Genomic DNA, 18,287 nt, shown 5'->3' with positions numbered 1-18,287 from the left:
AGCGATGCACAGCCGGGAGGTATAGGAAAACGCGAGTGGTATAGGCGACGAAGGGAGGATGGTGTGGCGGCGCCGGTGGGCAGCAGAGGTGTGAAGTGCACAGTCTTCCTTCATTAATACGACCAGCGTTAATATGGACAACTCTAATCTTCTTGGGAGCGAACATTTTCAATGAATTCGCGCCTCTTTAAGATGGAAACTCACTGTCTGGACTGTGGACACGGTGAAAATACACATAGCTCATTTCGTCCCATGTATTTTTGCCGCATTACTATGAATGGCGATGAGAGAAAACTTTGACTGGCCCAACCAAATAATTATTTTCCCTTGTTTTGAAGGGAGGACACAATGCAGCGAAATGCAGTGCGAGAGCGCCGATGTCTCAGTAATATTCTTTTTGTAACCTACCGAAAACCGTCTTTGCTGTGCTCTGAAGTTCCTTATTCATTAAGCATGTGAAGTCGTTCGGACCCTTTCTCGAAACAAATTTAACAGTACGAAAATTAGGTTCTCAACTGATTGCAACCTGCACGGTGTTTCCTTTTCGTAATGTATGTTGTTTTTCCTGACCTCGTAGACACGACGTGAATAAAGAAACACAGGTTCAAAACGTTTTATCTCTCGAAATATCAGTGGTGCTAACTGATGGCGATATACGCTGGTAAGAATTTCGTGTTCATGGCAAATGTCTTGCGTGCGTTCATTTCCTGATAAGTTTTCAATAAATGAAATCGCTTTCTTTGCGAAGCCACTCCACGTCACCCTACGAAGCAGTGAACATGACTAATACGCAATAATAATAAGCTGCGAGTGTATCACTGCTTGTAGTAACAGTCAGTTTTAGTCATCGCCAAAAAAAAAATGTGCTAACATCGAAAAAAAAAAATTTCCCTGGTTCGAACCCGACCGCGGCGGCTGCCTTTTTATGGAGGCAGAACGCTAAGGCGCCCGTGTGCTGTGCGATGTCAGTGCACGTTAAAGATCCCCAGGTGGTCGAAATTATTCCGGAGTACTCCACTACGGCACCTATTTCTTCATTTCTTCTTTCACTCCCTCCTTTATCCCTCCCCTTACGGCGCGGTTCAGGTGTCCAACGATATATGAGGCAGAAACTGCGCCATTTCCTTTTCCCAAAAACCAATTATTATTATTCGAAAAAAAAAAACTGTTCTCAATTTCTAGGAGAGGCTCTGAGATCCAGGCTGCTTTGCAGCTTTCCTTGTGAGAGAGGAAATAGTGCCCATATAGCTATGGAAAACGCTTTGTGCGTGGCCCCTAGTGACCGCGGCAGCGTCGTCAATGAAAGAGCCCATTCATTTTCTTTGATCAGTGCCGGTCATGGTGAGGATTAGTGCGCTAAGAATGCAAGTAGGCACATATCCCCTCATTAGAACGAAGGACTCTCAGTGCGGCCGTGCACTGATATTCCAGCGTACTACATCGTTTTAATGCAACACCAATATTCCACCGCAAGTTGTTCATTGTCGAGTTGAAACTAATTAATAACATGCCCACCCGAGCCTCTACAAATTTCCAGAAGCTGTCGTTGTGTGTTCGCAGCTGCCGCTCTACTGCTAAACATTCGCTATTTGTGTCAAGGAGAAAAGGGCAAAAATGTGCGAGGATAGAGGTGCTACTTGCTAGACCATTCATATAATAACACCAGAAGACATGTATATTGTGAGGTGGCTTTGTCTACAGACTGGCGGTTCCACGGGGCTTTTATAAAGAGGAGGTCTACTAGATGAACTTATGCCTTCTGCCGTAGGCAGCGCTCGATTACATCATGACTGAAAACGTTTTGGGTGAGGCGAGGAAAGTTTTCAATGCTATGGACACATGTGCAGGACCCGGGTCATTCGCGGACCATGTAGCCTTGTCGTGGGAACGTAGATGTGGATCACTCACCCCTTGCTGCGGAGGCACAAGTACAAGAAAGGCAACACCAAGCGCCTACGTCGATGAATAAAAAAGAAAGAAAGGAAAACTTCGGGGGGGGGGGGGGGGGGCAATATGGCGATGCTGTTAGCCTGCATGGCGATCTCTCTGGGTTTACACAGGACAATAAAAACTTCGGGCGGTGCAAGAGCACCTAGGGGCTCAGTTCTGCGGCAGTGATTGCCGCCTTTGTAAATGTCTATGTCGCACTTTACGGAGCCCTTGCTGGGCGGACGAAACAGTATAGCGTGTAGACACCCGCTTACACGGTCAGTTTAATAGCTCGAAATGTATGAAAAATAAATAATACGCAATATATCAACCAAACGAAGAACACCACACTACATCCTAGAAGGCCCCATCTCATTTTAGCAGAGGTATCGTCTACGATTTCAAGCGCATTCTGCGTGAAGGATGAAGGATGCTCCAGCGATTCCTGAAAGTAGTGTATACTAGGTACCACGAACGTGTTGGGTAATAATGGGCGTAGGTGAAAAACCGGTAATATCAGCTGTAGTGAAGTTTAATTAACATACGTAGTTGTTAGTAGATTTATATCCGCGACTGAGGAATGAAAAGAAGGCGAGCATAGAGACATCATGCAGACAGGGTACATGAAAGCACCTGTCACTTTCGCTGCTTGTTTTTGTGTTATACACCTGGTTAGCCTTACATTGCGCCGCAACTCTCCGAGCGACCATCTCCTATTCCATACCTAATCTCATTTTGCCTCCTGACTTTCTGGCCGCCTATGGCAACTCCCACGGAATCCACTCCGTTTCCTTAGAGTCCAGTATGGTGTTTTCCCCTAAGAATTGTGCGCCGTAAAATGTGCACAAATAAAAGCCCTTCCCGAATGTCCACCCTCCATTCGTCGGTGTTTCCATGCACGCACCATTAGAGGGAAGCACAGCGGCCTTGGGATGCCGGTGACCCACGGCAGCACCTGTGACAGGTACGCCACGAGCAGGGCGACAATGCAGCAAGTAGCGACCATAGTGAGCCAGATCTCGAGGATGGTAACGTTGTCGAGGTTGAGCACCCTCCGACCGACCAGGTCCCACTCGGCGGACCCTGTATAAATGGAAAGCGACGAATTGACAATCATCTTTTGCGGAAGTGTATTTGATTTCCCAAAGAAAAGACATTAAAAATTTCAAGAGACAGCGAAGCTTCTAGTCTACGCGGACGTTCGTCTCATGCGAAGCATTAACATTGTCTCGTTCCGTACCTTTTTCTGGGCATCACCAACTACCGCCATTTGTTGGCAGCCAGTAACAAGCGCCACGTAAGTGAATGGAGATATCTTAAACATGTAATTTAGACAAAGCTAGACAATCCCCAGAGGTTCTGCCCGAACATGATTATCATGGCCGACTCTTGCTCCTCCATGCAAAATCTGACCTCTAAAAGGCTTCTTGCGCTCACCGCAACTACTTTCGACCATCATAGAAAATCATGGGATGTGCCAAACATTCTAATTTCCCGCGGTGATTTTCAGTCTTCAGCGCCACGCGGCATACGGTAGCAGCCGTACAAACTAGATGGGTTTGTCTAAATATTCTGGCTTTGCTAGTGCATCTACTAGCGCTAGTTGGTGGGTACAGCGTGGTCTGGCCTAAGGTGGCGTAGTCGAACGGTATATATCGACTCAGGGCAAACTAACAACGCAATACCCAAAAGAAGTAGTGAATAAAGTGATCATTTTTCATGTAGGGTACTTTATGGTTCAAAAATCGTTGAACAAGGTCTATACCCATACAGTCGTCGATCAATTAAGCGAGACTTTATATGATAGGCTTCACCACCACCTTATAAGATCGGTCCTGGCTCCATAAAGTTTCAGAAACGTGATTATAACCGGCTCTTCTATCTCTGCAGGGAAAGTTTTGAATAATATCCTGAATATGCGTGATGACAAAACTAACGAGAATGTACGAATCCTATTCTAAGAACGTCTTCTTTGAATGCACACAGGAGCAAAGGTAGAGTAGTTAATTTTTTTTTAGGGTTCACTGCCAAGCCTTAGTAAACAACGGTCGAACGACATTTCATGTACTATTCAAAGGCAGCAAACGCACCACGAAACGAAAATGCTGCCAATAGGTGGCATTGTAATTTGGTGGGAATCATAGTCATAATCACTGGGGCGGGGGCCGCCGGTAAATGCCACTGCAATGCTGTGCTGCCAGCCTCATTACACGCTGTCTTCCATGTGAACAGAAAAAAAAAATGCCTGTGGTTTAGCTCTGGTTAAACCTGGAGTGACGTGATAGCTACAGCTGGCCGAGTGGAACTCGCTCAGTCAAATTGCAAAGTCAGTCTTTTGCCACTGCCTTTCGTTGGGCGTTCCTTCTTCACCTTCGTCCCTGGACGTGGCCTCACTCTCTCCCCCTCTCCACTCCTCCCCCACTTAGGCTTCGCCAGCGCACCGCGCCGCCCATAGAGTTTCTTACTATTAACTAGAGGGAAAGCTGGCGCCCCGCCTATGAGGGTTTGCATGGTGCTTCCTCGAGATCACCTGTACCACAATGGGTGCTCTAAGCATCATGGGGCGGAGAGCTACCGACTGCAGAACTACAACTTTTGTCCAAAAGATAATGAAAAACAAATGTTTTTTGATAATTAAGAATGTTCTATCATTCAATATACTGTCTATAAATCGTAACAAACGAGCAGAAAAGCATGTGAATGCAAATTTTGCTCAAAATAAGCAATGGCTTGCTCTCCTATTGGCCAAACATTGCAGACCACAAAAGCCAATATTTGATGCTTAACAAGCGCACTTTTAAAAAGCAATATGTTTTTGAAAAAATGTCGCTTCAACATTTTAAAAGGTGTTTCCACAGCATTTCAGAAAACAAGAACCTTTTATTGCCGTCGTGTGCTGTTGTTTTCGCTACTATGGCTTTTGCACACTACTTTACGCCGAAAACGTCTGCGCGTGGAGCGCGCCGTGGATACGAAATGAGACAGCTTAGTAACGCACTCTGTGTTCTTGAAAAAAACCTACTGTCCCGCACCAAGTAGCTCATCGCCCCATGATGCTTTGCGCGCCCATGGAGGTTCAGGCGCAGGGCCGCCAGCTTTCCCTTTAGTTAATAGTAAGAAACTATAAGGCGCCGCCGGCAGCTGCCGCGGTGGCCATGGCGCCGCCACGCTGAAGGCTCGAAATCGTGGCGTAATGTAGGCGCGCACACCAGCTGTGTGCTCTGACGTCACTCCGCGCATGCTCACAACTGACTATGCGGACTGCGTCTGTTCCGTCGTCGGCGCAGCGGCGAGGCGCGCGGCGCGTACACCAGCTGCGGGCTATGACGCTGTAGCGGCGCTGGCATCGCCAGCGGTGCTGATGAAGATCCCGCTCGCGCCTCAGAACGCGTTCGGCAACCGGCCTGGCCAGCAACGTCAACGGCCCGCTCCGCTGGCTCACCAGCCGCGGCAACCGGGACTCCGATAAATGTGGATCGCCTTCCACAACGTCACTCCGTGCATGCGCGCAGCCACGCTGACCTCGCGAAGTGGCTGACGTAGTGTAGCTATCGCTACAAAATTGCTGCCCCTTCACTTCTTTTTTCTGACTGAGTTGAGTCTCGATCAAATGACTAGCACCCCTGTCACACGGGCAGTTTGAATGCCCACTGAGACAATGGACGTCGCACTCAACGAAAACCGGCCCGTGCCACACGGCTGTTTTTAATGACCAATGAACTCGATGGGTATCGACTCAATGAGCGTTCGGGAATGACCACTGAAATATCAAGGGTTATTGAGAACTGCCTCGCACGCGCTAAACGTTCAACAAAGTATACAGAAACTAGAAACATAAAAAATTCTCTTCATTTAATTACGATATTTTAAACTACACGAGCAATACATAAACTAACTAATTAGGTAATCGAAAAGACAAATGTGCAGACTGTTCAGTGGTCGCTTATGTAAATAAACCGACGGTGTTCATGGGTGGCATGAAGCGGCATTTCGCCGGATTTTAGAGCGCTTTGCATCAAATGAGGCATCTAATAACTAAAACCGGCGTTTCACAGCAGGGATATAATAAGTTTTTTTACAGCTACTATAACGGCACTGGCTCTTAATGTGACAAACACGGTCTCTAATCTTTGGCAATTTCGCCGGCGAAAAGTGAATGCTTCTGAAATGAAGTGCGCATCGTGTCCCATCGCCCGCTCACCATCACTCTCGGTCGATTATGGCGAATCTGAAATGTTTTGAGAACTTTTCGAATCAATCCCAACTATAAACAGAGCTTGCCTCAATACTGGCCTCGTTTTATGAGTGCTCTATTTATTTTTTTTTCACAGTTAGTGTTGCTGCTACCCCCGGCGCCAACTGTCGGATCGCATATTGAGGGAGATGCCGAGAACCACGCAGGGGAAAGCTTGTACCGATTGTATCACCGGTGGGTACCCGGCGGCACTGGGGATCGAACCCGCACCTCCCGCATGCGAGGCGGATGCTTAAGCCTCTAGGCCACCGCTGCGGTTTAGTATGCTGCGGTTCAGACGATTCGGATGACAGTGGATATGATCACGGTGGGGATAGCAATTTTAAACCAGAAGCAAGGGCTAGCTCACCCCCGAGATCTTCAGAGATGGTGAGTATCTTGAGGACCCAGTAGGTGCCCAGCGTCGGGGTCACGGAGGATATCAGCTTGCTTTCTCGACTGGCCAAGAGGTAGCCGGCGAGGCTTGGCACGTACTTTTCGATCAGGGCTGTCGGCACGACATATGTCAGGATGACCCAGTACAACATGGCGAACGTTACCGCCACGCTTCCTGCAATGCAAATGAGTAACACGCAGGTATTGAGGAGTGACTGGAGGCGACGGCTGCAGTGTTGCAAGAATCGCCTGCCTCTATCCTAGACACCCCTTTCCGGCGAGGGCAAAGAAGTAGGGCAAGGAAGATGACCTATATGAGTACACAGCGCTCATCAAAATTTTTAGAAATTAATTACCGCGATCAAAATGCTTGGAGTTTCGTTGCACCACCAGGTTGCTGCGAATCAAATTTGCGACTGCAACAGGTAGCAGCAGCCGTCGTATGTTACAAATACTCGCAAAATAAACGAGGAACTGGAAGATAGTCTCAATTCGCTAGAAAACGTTCCGATGTAAGAGCTTGTCTTGAGTGTTTGCCGGTTTGATTAAGGGACATGCGTATTGGGTGCCCGGGCAGAAATGCTCGGGCTGATGCGTGTGCGCTATCGTTACACGCACGCACACACGCGCACGCACACGCATGTTTTTTGTGTTAGTTGGCGTTTATGTTTGGGTTGGTAATCAATTCGCTCTTTTTCACTAGATGGGGCGCCGTCTGGGGAGTGAGCGAAGACTGGTTGAAAACAAACGCACGCAGCAGACGCAACAGCGATCCGGTTCCACGATGCGCATAGTGCGCCTGCGAAGCTGCGTGTATGTGCTTGACCGCTGCCACCATCTGTCGCTCGCGCCTGTTACTAAAATAAACTGCGCATCCGCCGTAGGTGGTGGTTTGTTGTCAACCGATGGAGCTGAAGGAGGAGGGGCCCGCAAGCGAAGAGCGGCTGCGTTAAAAAGGCTGAAACCACACTATTTTCTTTAGCTTTAGGTATTTCAGGTATCTCATGGATATCACGAGAGCAGGACGACAAGGAATCTTGCTGTTTGCGCGAGCAACATGCAATGCATAATTCTCCTTTATAATTGAGATTAGACAGTCGCGTCTTTGTCTGCACGCGTCCTGTCGCATGCATTATCTGGAATTAACAATGTCAACACGCAGGACTCCCTCTGGCTTCGTTAAGAGGGTTGTTTCCAAACATGACATGATAAAGGGCGCTTTTTTTCTACATGCGATGATAATATGAAAGATCCACGGTGGATAAAAGTGAGAGGGATGGAATTCTTGACAACGCAATAAAATTAACAATCGGTGGTAGGAACGAAGTTTCAAACCATGCTGTCTACTTCGTTCTGACCATGACCTCAAGCGCTACAAGTTTCTCTGCCAGCGAACTTTCGACAAGAGGACTTCGACTTTGACGGAGACGAAGACAATTCCTCTTGTCGCAGCAACGTTGGCCAGTGGTCTGAGGCTTCATTTCTCCTATGCCCCTGTTCATTTTGTATTGGGGCTAGCTGCATGGAAGAATTGGGCTGTTGGGCAGCTATTGGGCTATTGGGCAGCCTGTGTTCCCCGCTAGCTTAGCCCGTCAGTCTCCGCCAGCGGCGCCGCACTTGCCGTTGGTGAAGAAGGAGGCCACCAGGATGGCGTGCAGCGAGAAGAGCACCGAGAAGAGGAAGAAGGTGGCGACCAGCAGCCACGGGTTGGACCGCGCCAGGAAGGCCGGGTCGCCCGAGCCGGGGCCCGGCAGCAGAAGCATGCAGAGCACCGCCGCGGCGCTGTGCAGCAGCGCGAAGAACAGGTGCGAGCAAAAGTGGCCCGACCAGTAGGCCGCGTCCGACAGACCCATCAGCCGCTGCAGCTCCTGCGGGAAGAGAGAGAGAGAGAACTCGCGCTTCGGCACCTGAGAGGAGAAGGATATTAGGAACGCGTGCAGCTAAAAGTGGAATACAGTGTACCATCAGCCACAGAGATCAAGTTGCCGTCACTCACCTCTGGCACTGGATCTTGGAGGTGAACGGAAGGGGTGAAGTAAAGGTTTCAACGTCACATGTCGGGAAATCGCAAACTTACGGAATGTACTCCGTGCAGACATTTCCATAAAGGGCTTGGGTTCAGATTTTATGACTATGCTCTCAGCATATACCGCTTTGAATTGTCACGTGCAATCCTGCCTTCAGTTGTCCTAAGAGGAAGGGGAAACGTACTATCTTGGAGGGACACGGAGGACAGCTCTATCCAGAATACGGAGCAATTCTGAACAAAAGCATTTTTCAGCGGGAAATAGTTTATGAACGCAATTTTTTCGTATATTCTAAGATTTTACTGTAACAATTAATATATCTACCGATGTACCCTCAGCAGGTTTTTTTGCTCTTAACATTTTTGGTACCGCCAACAGAGTTCACCAATTATTTTTAATGGCGGTCTCAACCGTTCATTGTGAGCGATGGGAAAATTTTAAAAGAATTGTTTTACTACTGATCGGAAGAATGCACCACTGCCTTCAATATTTCCATAGCAGTACCTTACATTATTCCAGTATTAAGTATTTTGTCCAAAAATGGCGGACGTGATCATTCTTAGTAAAATTTGATTTTCTGTCTCTATCTTGTTACGTCAACGTTTACCAAACAGCAGAACCAAAAAAGAAACGTATATAAATTCAATTCCAAATTTTTTTCCGCCACTTGATTTAGACACGAGGCCTCCACATCGAGGACTGGCTCCTGCTGTTTTTTAAGTGAATGGTAGTGTAACATGGCCTACTGGCACCCCTTCAAAAATTCGATATTGAAGCCAGCAGTTTTCTTGCGCAATTAGCTGTGGGTGGCGTCACCTAGGTTTTATTTTTATTTTTAGCTTATAAGAGTGCCGTTCTCGGTAAGAGCAGTCTCAGAATGTCATATTTTACCAATAAAGGCCAAGCTTCAATTTTTCCCCAGTGTCCCTTAACTACGCATGGTGCTCGCAGCATAACGTGCTCCTTAAGGAATTTATGCTTTTTACGTTTCGGCAAGGTATATAATATCCGAGAAAAGAAAAGTCTTCAGCTGTTGGAAGGACAGCAATTTGTTTTGCGCTTCTTTCTGCACCGACCGCATTCAATCATTCAAGGTACCCCGAACATGAGCATGGAAATCAACTTGCTCTGACCAAAACTATTCTAAATGGCACTAGGAATCCTGGTGTCTGATTTTCTGAATACTCTTCATGGAAGTATAGGAAAAATTTGTTTATTTTTTTTAATTCGCTGCGCCCTTAACGATTGCTTCTGTCGTGTCACTTGAGACAGTTCTTTTTTTGAAACGCGTGTTAACCTCTGGTTTTCCAGAAATTCGCCGCAGAAGCCAATTGCGCAACTTAGCACCTGTTCAGTAAAGTATGTTGAAACAGATTCCTCTGGATGATTTATGTTTCTCCTTACGTAGAGTGTGTTATTAGATGCTATGGGCCCAATTGGCCTCTTGTGCGAAAATACGGGAACTACAGCTGCCCGAGGGGAAAAAAAAAACGAGCCAGGGGCCGGACGGGGTAGCCTCAATCCGCAGACCAATGGACGTGCCCAGACGAGACAAAGAGTTTTTTTAGAAAATTGTGCTCTATTTTATCCGCCCTCTTTCACCTTCACATCGTCCTCTTTCCCTCATGGAAACCCTCGTCAGATGGAGGGGCTCAACTAATCATGACCGAGCAGAGTTGCTGCACCAGTGACAGTAAAGATTACAACGCAGACGCATTGGTGTCTTAGAAAGGGAATAGTCGCCTATTATGCGGCGCCGCAATGATGACGAAGAAGGCAGCGACACAGCTAGAGATAAACTGACCTCTGCAGCTACAACTGTAATCTCACACTGTTAAAAACCATGAAGGCAATCTGCATGATTCTCATTCAATCAATCAATCAATATCAATCAATAATTTTATTTCTTCCTCACAAAAAGATTAGCGGAGGACGAGGAGGGCTCGAAGAAAAAGTGGAAGTTTCCACTTGACGAGCTTCGGGCCCCCTATTTATGAGGCATATACAGTGGAACATTAAGAAACATACATCTTTATACATTAGAAAGTTTAAAAGTCGGTATGTGTAATATGCAATACAAAAATAATATACTCATTTTAGAGCCACAAATAAAGGTCAGTATGTACAAGGAATGCAGCCACGGTAGCACACCAATTCTACAAGAGAATTTCCAAAATACAACAACAATTTCATACACGCTCACTGTCGCGTTACAAAGGACTTAAGCATATTGTTGGTAATGGTGCTTATGTTAATTCCTTGACAATGAAGGTGGTTTAATAGGGTCGGTAGGGCATGACGGAGCATTTGTTCAGATAGTCTTAAGCGTGAGTAAGGAATTTTCCAAATTAGATTAGTGCGTGTATTGTAGTGTCGTGTTTGAGGGGTCAAGTTAGCAAGTGTACGGAGAATTTCAAGCGAGTCATGCTTATATCGCTTTGCAAGGTAGAATGAGTACATATGATGGATGGAAAGAATGTCAAATTTAGTGAAAAGTTCGGATGTATGTTCACGATAATGAACATTTGCTATGCTGCGGATCGCTCTTTTCTGTAGGACATGTATGCGATTTAAATTACCAAGTGTTGTTTTACCCCACACTAAGAGACAGTAGTTAACATGTGAAAGGAAAAGTGAATTGTAAATGTGTAATTTAACGGCCGTCGGTAAGAACGATTTATATTTAGTTATGACCCCAGCAGCTTTTGCTATCTGTGTGGTAACGACCATACCTTATAGGTATGGTCGTCGACATAACTGTCACTACCTCAACAAAATATTCCAAATGCTCTGTGTCGCGCATTCGCAGTATGCTGCTTTTCTACATCTTTTTTAATCCAGCACAGTGCGCCAGTCTTGAGACTAGAAACGCATCGTCAGGTGGCGCCCCCATGGTGTGCGGCACGGTTCAGAACTCGGAGGAGAGGGGGGTCGGTTAGTTTTGTCCCAGACATTACCTGTTCCGTTTATCCAATAATGCAGTTACTATAGTTACTATAGTCAGAACGTGTCCGTGCTTCTCCTTCTCTTCGGCCCGTCTTTTTTTATTTTTGTTTTGTTTCACTGTAGCACAGTATAAAATAAGCAATGAATTATCTTCACGGTCAGCATAAGGTAAAATGTTAACAGACTTCGAAAACGAAATGACCACTAGGAGGTGTCACTGCATTTTTTTTTCGTATTCAAGTCGTAGGAGTGAGTATTTAGTACTGTTTCCCGATAATCTCTCCATTTCGAAGCACGGCGCAAAGCGGTGCAAGGGAGACGCGTTTTGTTCAAGTACCTTCAGTCCATTGGCGTTCTCCAGTACCATGGCGTGCACCCTGAGGCAGAAAGGCACGAGGAAGGCCAGCATGAGGATCAGTCCGACCACTCCGCCGTAGTTGGGGATGTCCTTGGGCAACGACGGGTGCGGGAAGCGCCTGAACTCGAACTGTGGCGGATAGAACACCGAGCGGGCACACACCATTGTGTCTTAACTGAGTGCCTAAAAAGAAAAACTAATTCTACCGCGAAGTCAATCGCGGTGCATCTCATGCTGTAACGAGTGCTAGGCTCCTTTTCTCTTTTCTCAATACTGCCCAGGTAATTAAATATGATTTATTGTCTTCTTAGTGTGCATTCTTCACGCCAGAGGTCTCAACAAATACTGCAGAAAAGACCATTTCCTTGTTTGCGGAAAAGCCATATGCTGGGACAGCTGCTGTCAGCCCAGATGAATTGGAGCACAGGACCGATGGCAGATTCTTCACCAGTTAAATTCTCTGATAAAACTGACAGGCTTGTTTCTTGAGTCCAGATTTTTGCACGACAATTGCAGAAAGCAATGTCAGGAAAAAAAAATTAACCCTCGATTTACTAGGTAAAACTAAATGCTATATAGGTACGTTTGCAGAATATATATAGGCCCTGTGCCAACGTTGCTTATGATGGTTTAACGGAGAATGTACGGGGCAGCTGGCGCAACGCGGTTTCTGCCTTTCCACTTGGTTGCGCAGCTGACGCAAAACCGGCTTTTCCCTTTCCTACTGGGTTGCAGCAGGCGCGATACCCTCCGTTCCACTTGGCCGCAGCTGGCTTGCACGAGTTTCGTCGTAGCTGCGGCTGCCACGAAAGCAAATGGTTGTCTTTCTTTACCAGGACACCACCAGGGTTCAAAAGGACATGTAGCAGCTTTTTCGCTAGTTACCCACCTAATACTAGCGCAGGAGGGGGAAAGAGAGATTCCTCTCTCACCTCTTCACCACAGCGCACAAAAACGACCATGGTGAAACAAATGAACACCACAAAACACTGCGTCAATAAAACGCACTTACCTGCAAAGGAGGAACGCCGACATCAGCCGTTGTTCTGTTGCTCTGATATAGAAGGTGTGCGATGTTCACCCGCGCTATCGTGGAGAATATATGGGCTGCCGAAAGGAAGAGAAAATTTTCATCACCACACACACGTTCTTGAGATTTCGCCAAAGAAACTAAATTACTGCGAAGATAGAACTCACATTCGAAACCGCTCAGGTAAACATCGCATGACGGCTAGTTTTTGGAGATTCACCACTTCTTCACTTTCGAGACGTAAGATATTTGACCCCCTTATAGAGGCAATCTTACTAAAGCCTAAACCGGATATATCGAACTCGAAGGGAATCAGGAAATAGTTCGTTATACCCACCCAGACTAGTGACGCGCATGTTGTGAGACGCGCCGCCCGCTGGTGTGCTGCAAGCGCACCGCTAGCTAGTCGTTGCCACGCTTAAAGGGAAGTTGGAATGGTTTTTTGAAAATTCGAAGTTATTAAAGAATTCAAATCTAGGAAGCTTCTAGGTAAAGCGTGCAAAGTGGTTTGGAACTAGCATTTAAAATAGTGACGTAATCGTCGATTAAAACCACGACGATGTTCCGGCTTCTGTTCACTGCGTTGGAGAATGCGGGGAAACTCCTTGTGACGTCACTGTCACCGAAATTTCAGTTGCTTGCTCTCTTCGCCTGCTCGCTGCCGTGCGGCGTACGATGCCACTAAACAACCCTTCGTGAGCTTCGCACCTTCGATGGCGTTGGTTTTCTTCTGAGACAACCGTTTCTTCGCTGGAAACGTAGCGCCGCCGTACATGACGTCATTATCGGGGCCTCTGCCCGTCGCTTTGCACTGCAGTGAAGCCTGAACGCTGACGCCGCTTTATTACGCCACCATCTCAAACGCTAGTTCAAAACGATTCCGCTGGCTTTACCAGCATGCTTCTCACACTGAGCCTTTTTAAACTCATAGAATACTAAAACCGCTTGTTGCCCTTTAACCAGTTTCGCGAAGCAGCCGCAGCTCAAGGTGCTTTGGAACCAGCCACTACCTATCCACAGATGGTTAAATCTGTTACCAATACACACAACGCCTTCGGCAACGAAGTACGCCACGCGAAGGCCATTTTGGCTTTAGTTACGTTAGGTTGGCTTCACCACATGATAACAATGCGGCCTCGAATATAAGGGGAAGGGACCGAAGAGAACCTTCAAAAGCTCCCCACGTTCACCTCGCCACGCGGTTTCACAGTGCTAGCGCAGCCAGTAGGTGATCGAAGAGCGCTGTTAACAGAAGCGCCACTTGCAGGGACGCAGCGTGCCGTTCGATATATCGAACGAGAGAGGGTACAACAAGCTGAGAGAGTCTGTCAAAACTAGAATATTCGCAAAAGATTCTGAGACTATCATTACTGTATGAGACATCTCCCCCGTTTTCTGATATTGTGAAGCTTCAGTCCGAGAAGAACCTGGTATTTGAGATGTGTCCTCTCCTTGGTGTGAAACCTGCAAAGTGTAATCAGGCTCCGGGAGAAAGTTATTAAAGCGGGAGCAGACTAATGAACGTGACAGATGAGGACCTCAGAACGGAGCTCACAGAATTTTTACGGTGAATTCTCCAAGGGGCTTAGACAAGATGATTAAGAACGTTAACCAGAACATGCACTCTGGCTTCCACTTCACATCGACGTTAAAATTGTGGATTTTGTGGAAAGCGGAGATACCAGAGCAATTAGTGCACTAGGAACAGACCCGTAGACTTGTAATGCGGGACGAATGCACAGCGAAGAATCTTCAGGCCGAGGTCCACACTTTCCGCCGCACGAAGTCAGTGTTGTCGTCCTAGCTCCGCTGTTTTGAACACTACATGCGTTAAGACTAATCCGTGTTCTGCCCGAGCACCTTTGAACACCTCAAGGATAGTAATGTTGAACGAGCAGTTTTGAAGTAGAGTGCTGTCAACACATGGTGCTGCACCCACGGGTACAGCACACGATTGCGCTAACCACTCAGCCATCGTGGTGGATGGTTTACCTTAAGAGTTCCTACAGCCCTAGACCCACAAGATAATGATGATGATGATGATGACAATGGCACCCTCTACTGGAGAGGGCGTGTGGCGCTATGGAATCTACAGGATGAGGGTAGCTCACAGCGTTTGAATACACGGACGCCTGAGGAGGAACGTTGCGTTGAGAATAAATGGTTACAAACTGTACTAAGGTCCTGCTCGTTTGAGTGATTTACGCAGCATAGCGTAAATACTGGGACATTTTCTTCGTTTTTGAAGGCAATCCTGGATGCGCTGATCCTAAACGAAGGCTTTGAGTGCATGAGTGTGCGCTCACTGAACAGCTTGCTGGGGTCTTGCGGCGGCTGGAAGACGCGGGGCTCCTGGAAGGCCAGCTGGTCGTCTGCGATGTGCTCGTCTGTGTACACGTACACGCTGTAATTGAGCGACACCTGCTCGACGCCGCCTCCATGGAAGCGAACGCAAGGCACCGTGTCGGCCGGGTGCTGCAAGCTGGCCTGCTTGCACAGGGCGAGCACGTCGATGCCCGCCGTGGTCGTCATGTGCTGAAAGGTTGCTGACGCGTCCTCCCAGATTCCACCGTCGTCGATCACTGCGAAGGAACCGTCTCGTTGTCAGCGACGCAGCTATGACGGGTTAGTTTTTCTTTGTAAGGCGAAATCATTTTTGCAGCATAAATTTATAGCGGGAGTAAGAAAGATACATACGCAGGACAAACACTGGAACTTCGAGCCAGAAATATGTGTGCACGAGCAAGAAGACTGATACAGCAGGATCACTGGCGCTTAGATACGAACTTCATCGCCCATAAAGGAAATAGCTTGTGAAAAAAAAACCAGCAGAATCACTTGGCCGCACTTGTCATGCTGTTCTTTGGGAAAAGAATAATCTGTGCATGACACGTGGCCCGCAATGTGCATTTGCGGTGCATTAACATGTCCTCGTCTGTATACGTGGCAAGTAGGCCGGTTGGCGTGCAACAGTTTCAGCCAAGGTCGCGTGGAGCTATAACAAACGAACGTATATAAGAAATTGCGGTGCCCCAACGGTACCTCCAAGAGCGCCTTAGAGTAAGTTTGGAATAGTTTATCTTCGTCAACTAAATTCACATTGGCACTGTCTATGCGTGCGCAAAAAATAATAAAAAACATAGCGGAGCCTGCGTCGGCTCCAGTATTCGACGGTGCAAGGTATGTATGTTAGGCGTCGTTTTTTAGAAAACAGCAGAACCGCAACGTATAGCCACCGCTAAAACAGAAATGCCGCGTTGCAGTGCGCAGCGTGGAAGCAGACCACGCCCGTACTCCGCTGGCGTCGTCACCGCGCTCGAGCCCGGCCATGCCGGCCAAGCGGCGAAGTTGAGCGACGTGAGAGCAGCGAGGAACCGCCCATGCCAGAACGCTGTGAGATGTGTTTCACCCCTTTCACAACCCTGCTGTCCACCCTGAAGGCACCAGCATGCTGCCGAACTTTATTGGTCAGCACATGGCTTATCCATGCTGTCGGCTAGCGGCTTCGTCTTCCGTCTATCGAGCTCCTTGCTAGCATTTGTCGGCGACCCATATGGCAACGTTTCTTTTCTTCGGAACTTGACCGGACCTGGTGGAGTTCTCTGAGCACGTACGATTGTTAACGTAACATTCGCGCAATTAACTGAATCTCCAGGCTGCTGCCATGATTGCATGTCAGTTGCACCGACGCTGTCATCTGCGTTCTACGTCATAAACAGCTCGGTGCAGCTGTCATGACCGACGCTCACAGGGCGCAGATACCTCGTTCTTCTTCGGCGCTTTCCTGCCGCTGTTGTCCCGTAGGGTAGGCGGCGTTCATGAGCTGCTTGACGTAGTCGCTGCTCGGCCCGTAGCAGACAGTGCGGCCAGCCATGGCGGCGCCCTCGGCCACCACGTCAGCCAGGGCGCGAGGCGGGTGAGCGATGGCCGGGTCGAAGCCTGTCTGCTGGGGGCCTCCCGCGCGCGGTGGCGAGCCCGGCGGTCCGGCCGCCCTGGGGCTTGTGTGGTGTCGCAGCTGCCCGAAGCAGAGCACCACGAGCAGCAGCTCGAGCAGCGCGCCGAAGCAGTGGCGCCTCAGCGCTTGCACGTACAGCGTCCGCCACAGCACCAGGCCCGTCTGCCGCACAAACATGGCGGCGCCTGCACGCAAAAAGGTGCAAGTCCCCGAGGAAGTGCCGGCTTGACTTGTGAGCCCGGACGAAGTTTAATCGAGGTGGTGTTTGTGATAAAGCTTAACGGAGAAATTTTACTGCGAGTACCGAGAACGTACCGTAATTCTTACACGGGAGTCTCAAGTTCTCTCGCACCGCAGCGCCATTATCGAAATCATCGGGAACAATGGGCAGAGTCTGGATACTGTGTAATTTTCTCTGCTCTGCTTTTCCGAGTGGCGCACCCATTCTGAGTCGCACGTCAACCACACACAGCTCGATTCTGATAACCGATTTTTTGGGAATGGTATCAGTATACGTGGCCGTGACTTCGTGAAGCCAATCTACAACAAAGTTTTACGCACAACTATTTATCAGTGGGTTTTAATCGCACAATGCATTAACTGGTGAACGCAAACAGAAATTAGATTGGGGCTAAAGAAAAACAACTACCCTGCCCGCACCATCTTGCGACACAACGAGTGAACGCAAACAGTACGAAGCCGGCCTTTGATATTCATCGGCGTCATGCATGGATCTGCATCGTCATGCCAAACTTTTAATGCAACTTCCGGTACGCGCTACGACTATACGCTCAACGTCCGCGAAACAGGTGCCTGGTTGAAAAGAACGGAAGATTTCGATTTTAGGTTTTATGGGGTTTTAACATCCCAAAACGACTCGGTCAATGAGGGGCGTCGTAGTTGAGGGCTCCGGAATAATTTCCACCACCTGGGGCTCTTTAACGCGCACTGACATCACACAGTACAGGAGCCTCTAAAATTTCGGCCTCCATCGAAAAGCGGCCGCCGCGGCCGGGATCAAACCCACGTCTTTCGGGTCAGCAGCCGAGCGCCATAACCAGAGCCACCCTGGTGGCTTAAAGTTACCGTGGAATCGCTGGTGTTGGTGGCGTCGCTTACGCCGGAGTCCGTGCTACGGAGGCGGAACGAGGGGCGCCAAGTGTGAGTGTTGTAGGGCGCGGCTCGTCGTATAGAAAAGCCGAGGGTGCTGCGAAAGGTCACTCGCTCTGTACGGTACGCCTGCAGTTCGTTACCGCAAATCAAATGGCCGACTACAATACCTCAAGGAAGGCTCAGAGCGTAACTGTGTCTGGTCCCGGCGCCCACCAGAGCATTTGAACCGTACCTGCGATCAACAGGCTAGCGATACACTTAGTGTCAGACGTTCTCACCTTAGCCAAGTATAGAGGAAC

General features: G+C 48.3%; 1 protein-coding gene across 1 annotated transcript; it reads right to left on the bottom strand.

Annotated features, from left to right (window-relative positions):
- Positions 1–1,904: 1,904 nt before the first annotated feature.
- On the bottom strand, positions 1,905–17,052 carry LOC144124391 (uncharacterized). The gene is made up of 8 exons (XM_077657018.1): positions 16,683–17,052; positions 15,227–15,502; positions 12,903–12,997; positions 11,870–12,019; positions 8,181–8,466; positions 6,534–6,734; positions 2,877–3,012; positions 1,905–1,914 (listed from the first exon to the last, which is right to left on the bottom strand). The coding sequence occupies exons 1-8, from the start codon at positions 17,050–17,052 to the stop codon at positions 1,905–1,907; spliced, it is 1,524 nt and encodes a 507-aa protein (XP_077513144.1).
- Positions 17,053–18,287: the final 1,235 nt, after the last annotated feature.

This window comes from Amblyomma americanum, chromosome 3, assembly GCF_052857255.1.
Source record: "Amblyomma americanum isolate KBUSLIRL-KWMA chromosome 3, ASM5285725v1, whole genome shotgun sequence".
NCBI lineage: Eukaryota > Metazoa > Arthropoda > Arachnida > Ixodida > Ixodidae > Amblyomma > Amblyomma americanum.
Note: the sequence above shows the minus strand (reverse complement) of the source record. Positions and strands in the feature narration are given on the sequence as shown.